Here is a 6,263-nt window from a genome sequence, read left to right on the forward strand (position 1 = left end):
TCAAGCATCATTCTCAGCTTCTGTTACACATCATGGTCGACACGCATTGCCCATTTAAACGCACAATACGTTCATTTTACTTAAGATAACAACAATAAAGATAAAGATGTGAGTGTATACAGTGTCATTTCCTATAGTGCCTCATTATTTGACATGATGAGACTTTCCTGCGTCTCCTCTGGTGGTGAGTTCCAGTTACCTGGTTGCCAGTCTTTTTTAGCTAACATTCCACGCCTTGTAGAACAAACACCATGTCATTTATTTGATTTATTTAACCTTTATTTTATCAGGGAGTCATACCAAGACCAAGGTCTCGTTTACAGATGAGCTCTAAATTATATACGTCACAAAGAATACACACCTCAAAATATAAATACAAAATGCAATCAGAAAGAAAAACATGGTCATAAACAACCAACACATGAATCAGTAATGAGGCCATGTACCGAAGAACCTCCAAAGGAGTGGAATGTCAGCGACTGGCAACCAGTCTAAGTTATAGTTACTACCACACAAAAAACAACTTCATAGAGCTTTACTGACCTCTAGTGGTGGTATAGCTGAAATGTCGGTATTTATATTTTTGTATTTATGTATTTATTAAGCCAAGGCAGCAGCTGCTCTACCTGGGGTGCAACAAAATGAAGGCAACAATTACAATACATTCATAACAGATTTCACAACATATTAAGTTTGTGCTTTCAGGCCTCTACTCTACTACCACATATCTATAACACAAAATCCATGTGTACATGTGTGTATATAGTGCGTATCAAATCAAATTGTATTTGTCACATGCACCGAATACAACAGGTGTAGTAGACCTCACAGTGATATGCTGAATACAACAGGTGTAGTAGACCTTACAGTGATATGCTGAATACAACAGGTGTAGTAGACCTTACAGTGATATGCCTACTTACAACAGGTGTAGTAGACCTTACAGTGAAATGCTTACTTACAAGCCCTTAAGAAAATCCCTAAAAAAGTAAGAGATAAGAATAACAAATAACTAAAAATCAGCAGTAAATAACATTAGCGGGGCTATATACAGGAGGTACCAGTACATATCAATAGTGGGGCTATATACAGGAGGTACCAGTACATATCAATAGTGGGGCTATATACAGGAGGTACCAGTACATATCAATAGTGGGGCTATATACAGGAGGCACCAGTACATATCAATAGTGGGGCTATATACAGGAGGTACCAGTACAAATCAATAGTGGGGTTATATACAGGAGGCACCAGTACATATCAATAGTGGGGCTATATACAGGAGGTAACAGTACATATCAATAATGGGGCTGTATACAGGAGGCACCAGTACATATCAATAGTGGGGCTATATACAGGAGGTACCAGTACATATCAATAGTGGGGCTATATATAGGAGGTACCAGTACATATCAATAGTGGGGCTATATACAGGAGGCACCAGTACATATCAATAGTGGGGCTATATACAGGAGGCACCAGTACATATCAATAGTGGGGCTATATACAGGAGGTCCCAGTACATATCAATAGTGGGGCTATATACAGGAGGCACCAGTACATATCAATAGTGGGGCTATATACAGGAGGTACCAGTACATATCAATAGTGGGGCTATATACAGGAGGTACCAGTACATATCAATAGTGGGGCTATATACAGGAGGTACCGGCACCGGTGTCGAGGTAATTGAGGTAATTATGTAGAGGTAGGTAGAGTTATTAAAGTGTCTATGCATAGATAATAACAGAGAGTAGCAGCAGCGAAGGGGGTCTTATGGCTTGGGGGTTGAAGCTGTTTAGAAGCCTCTTGGACCTAGGACTTGGCGCTCCGGTACCGCTTGCCATGCAGTCGCACAGAGAACAGTCTCTGACTAGGGTGGCTGGAGTCTTTGACAATTTTTAGGGCCTTCCTCTGACAACGCCTGATATATAGGTCCTGGATGGCAAAAAGCTTGGCCCCAGTGATGTACTGGACCGTTTGCACTACCCTCTGTGATGCCTTGCGGTCGGAGGCCGAGCAGTTGCCATACCAGGCAGTGATGCAGCTGTAGAACCTTTTGAGGATCTGAGGACCCATGCCAAATCTTTTCAGTCTCCTGAGGGGGAATAGGTTTTGACGTGCCCTCTTCACGACTGACTTTGTGTGCTTGGACCATGTTAGTTTGTTGGTGATGTGGTCCCCACGAACTTGAAGCTCTCAACCTGCTCCACTACAGCCCCATCGATGAGAATGGGGGTGTGCTCGGACCTCCTTTTCCTGTAGTCCACAATCATCTCCTTTGTCTTGATCACATTGAGGGAGAGATTGTTGTCCTGGCACCACACGGACAGGTCTCTGACCTCCTCCCTATGTGCTGTCTCATGGTTGTTGGTGATCAGGCACTGTTGTGTCAGCAGCAAACGTACTGATGTTATTGGAGTCATGCCTGACCGTGCAGTCATGAGTGAACAGGGAGTACAGGAGCGGACTGAGCACGAACCCCTGAGGGGCCCCCATGTTGAGGATTAGCGTGGCGGAAGTGTTGTTGCCTACCCTCACCACCTGGGGGCGGCCCGTCAGGAAGTCCAAGATCCAGTTGCAGAGGGAGGTGTTTAGTCCCAGGGTTCTTGGCTTAGTGATGAGTTTTGAGGGGACTATGGTGTTGAATGCTGAGCTGCAGTCAATGAATAGCATTCTCACATAGGGGTTCCTTTTGTCCAGGTGGGAAAGGACAATGTGGAGCGCAATAGAGATTGTATCATCTGCGTATGTTATCGTGTGTTTGCATGCATGTGTCTATGTTTGTGTTGCTTCACAGTACCTGCTGTTCCATAAGGAATTTTATTTTTTATCTAATTTTACTTCTGGCATGAGTTACTTGATGTGGAATAGAGTTCCATTTAGTTATTGCTCTATGTAGTACTGTGCGCCTCCCATAGTCTGTTTTGGATTTAGGGATTGTGAAAAGACCGCTGGTGGCATGTCCGAGCTATGTGCCAGTAGTTCAAACAGACAGCTCGGTGCATTCAACATGTCACAATACCTCTCACAAATAAAGGTACACAGTCTGAAACTAACCGCAGCTCTGCGTTGTGTTGCTGTGATTTATTTTTTAAATCGGTTGGGGATATTCTTTAGGAACTTTACGGTAAAGGCCCTGTATCCTCAAATACGGGATATTGTGATTGACATTACATTGGTCCAATAGTTAGAACGATAATTTTATCAATAACCAATAGGTATTTATGTTGGGCGGGATCTTACTTTGAGTGCAAGCAAAGGGAATAAATCAGAAATCAGCCGTTCAAACTAGCTAATATTTACGAACGGTCATGTAGCTAATATTGATGATGGATTATCGAAAATTATTTAACGGTGGATACGGAGACAGAAACTCTGATCATCACTAAACACAACATCAGGTAGGTTGCTGCAACGCGTTGTGATGTTTGCTAGAATAACTAACGTTAGCTATTTTAGCAAACGCCAGTTAACTTTAGCGAGCTAACTAGCCATTCTGAAAATGTAAATGTGTTTATCTGTCTTGCAAATAATGTTAGCTTATTAGCTAAACATTTCTATTAAAAAAAATGTCACGCTAGTTAGTTTGCTATATGACATTTCTAAGTAACGTTAGGTGCAACTGTCTGCAGCTGTGTTAAAATAACGTTCCAGTTGTGACGGTATTCTTCGGCCTCGCAGAAGAACTTGTCATTAGTGACATTGTAAATGTATGGGTCTGAGTGTATCTAGACAGCTAGCTAACTCGTGTGTACCGTTTGAATGCATAATAAAGGTGCATCATGGCTGTATTCTCTCTGACCCTTTCTTCCCAGGGGCCGGCAACCTCTATTTCCACTGTAGGTGTACGACCAGTGTACCTGTGGGGCCACCATGTCTCTCGCTCAGAGAGTCCTCCTCACCTGGATCTTCACCCTGGCCTTCCTCATCATGCTCGTCCTCAAACTCGATGGCAAAGTCCACTGGAACTGGTTCCTCACCTTTCTACCCGTATGGGTCTTCGACGGCATCCTCCTCCTCATGTTACTCGTCAAGATGGTCGCCAGGTGTAAAGCGGGACACGACCCTCGTAACGGCTCCCAGGACCTGAAGAAGGAGGCCTGGTACCTGGCGTCCATGCTGCTGAAGCTGGGCTTCTGTCTGACGCTGTGCGCCCGGCTGGAGAAGCTTACCCATATCAAGCTCACCTTTGTGTGTATTCCTCTGTGGTGCATGTTGCTGGGAGCCATGGTGGAGCTGGGCTATAACATCTTCCCCGACAGGAGAGAGGCATGAGAGATGGATTGAGGAGAATGGAAAGGAGGAGGCTCTTCAGAGAAGGCTGGAAGGAACACACACAAACCTGATTCTGTCGTGTGGTTATTTCAGCTGTTTGCAAAATCACAAACTCTCCTTCATTTGTTATGACATGAAGTGTTATCCCGTTGACCAAGCTTTGCTCTCGTGCCAACAGTACTGCTTATCAGAGAACAGATCAGAGACTGTGTCTTCAGGAGGTTATAAAACAGATGTAATTACAGGTCATGTAGATGTCAGATAAACTAATACAATCTAGCAAAGACATGTCACATTGCTCACTAAGGATTTCCAGACATTTTCCTTGACGTCAGCATCTTCTGTGTTGTAAACTCTTTCATACTTTGTGGGACGACATGATTGTCGTAGTGTTTGGAAGACGGAGCTCATCCTATGTAAAGCCATTCAGTTTAAATGTGATCTACCTGTAGTGTTTGGAAGACGGGCCTCATCCTATGTAAAGCCATTCAGTTTAAATGTGATCTACCTGTAGTGTTTGGAAGACGGGCCTCTTCCGATGTAAAGCCATTCAGTTTAAATGTGATCTACCTGTAGTGTTTGGAAGATGGGGCTCTTCCGATGTAAAGCCATTCAGTTTAAATGTGATCTACCTGTAGTGTTTGGAAGACGGGCCTCTTCCGATGTAAAGCCATTCAGTTTAAATGTGATCTACCTGTAGTGTTTGGAAGACGGGACTCATCCTATGTAAAGCCATTCAGTTTAAATGTGATCTACCTATAGTGTTTGGAAGACGGGCCTCTTCCGATGTAAAGCCATTCAGTTTAAATGTGATCTACCTGTAGTGTTTGGAAGACGGGCCTCTTCCGATGTAAAGCCATTCAGTTTAAATGTGATCTACCTGTAGTGTTTGGAAGACGGGCCTCTTCCGATGTAAAGCCATTCAGTTTAAATGTGATCTACCTGTAGTGTTTGGAAGATGGGGCTCTTCCGATGTAAAGCCATTCAGTTTAAATGTGATCTACCTGTAGTGTTACTGTTTCCTTTTAATTTTCACCATTTGAATAGTTTGTTTTGACATCAATCTGCATATTATTTATTTTCCTTTCAGTATTGTGTGAATAAATGGATGTCACTATTGTTCCAAACTAAAACATGCTCTGACTTTGTTTATGGTGCCTTGTGAGCTGTTGACTCCAGCATCAGAATAGATGAGCAGGCAAGTCTCAATGCACTACCAGCCGTATTGGATAGATGGCAGTAGCAGCACGGTAGACTGTTGGCCGACTTGATCAATGCAATCCTCGACAGAGCAATAATCAGTTGTAATACTGGGCTGTATCAAAGAAGTTTACAACTTGCACAGACTGAACAGCCTCATTCCATGTTCAGTAAATGTGTACTACTAACAAAATGTCCCCACCATGATGCATTTGTGTGTGGGGGGGGGGGGGTTATTTAATCCCTCACTCTGAAAGGAGACTGATTATGTCCTCTGTGCCTGCCCTTTTAAAGGACACATTTGTCCTGACATTCACACACGGAGGATGCATAAACGTCTTCCTCTCACACACACAAACGTCTTCCTCTCGCATAAACATCTTCCTCTCACACACACATGCATAAACATCTTCCTCTCACACACACAAACATCTTCCTCACACACACACAAACATCTTCCTCTCACACAAACATCTTCCTCGCCGGTCTGTGTGTCAGGGCTGCCTCCCAACCCCTCAGGTCCTTCTGTATGCCACACCCTCTTTGGATAGCCCCATAGGGCTCTGGTCAGCAGTAGTGCACTGTAGAGAACAGGGTGCCGTTTGGGACACACGAAGAGTTTGAGGTTCGCCCATCACACTAATCTGACATTCAAACCATGTGGTAGGGGCCAGGGCAGTCGGTCATAGACCTCGCTAGAAGCTGTTGGGCTTGTACTGCTACTGCACGTTCTGATCAGCAGCTCTTCTGTGTTTCATTTCCCAGCACGCCACGGCTATAATCTC

The 6,263-nt window shown here is 43.9% G+C and overlaps 1 protein-coding gene across 1 annotated transcript; it reads left to right on the forward strand.

Moving 5' to 3' along the window:
- The first annotated feature begins 3,183 nt into the window (after positions 1-3,183).
- LOC135528722 (transmembrane protein 60-like) lies at positions 3,184-5,420 on the forward strand. Its single transcript, XM_064957820.1, has 2 exons — positions 3,184-3,404; positions 3,819-5,420. Exon 2 carries the CDS (start codon positions 3,877-3,879, stop codon positions 4,276-4,278), a length of 402 nt encoding a protein of 133 aa, XP_064813892.1. The 5' UTR covers positions 3,184-3,404; positions 3,819-3,876; the 3' UTR covers positions 4,279-5,420.
- Positions 5,421-6,263: the final 843 nt, after the last annotated feature.

This window comes from Oncorhynchus masou, unplaced genomic scaffold, assembly GCF_036934945.1.
Source record: "Oncorhynchus masou masou isolate Uvic2021 unplaced genomic scaffold, UVic_Omas_1.1 unplaced_scaffold_1025, whole genome shotgun sequence".
NCBI lineage: Eukaryota > Metazoa > Chordata > Actinopteri > Salmoniformes > Salmonidae > Oncorhynchus > Oncorhynchus masou.

Excerpts from the sequence above, each read along its gene's own strand:
- LOC135528722 (XM_064957820.1), top strand. The coding sequence starts at position 3,877 with ATGTCTCTCGCTCAGAGAGTCCTCCTCACCTGGATCTTCACCCTGGCC.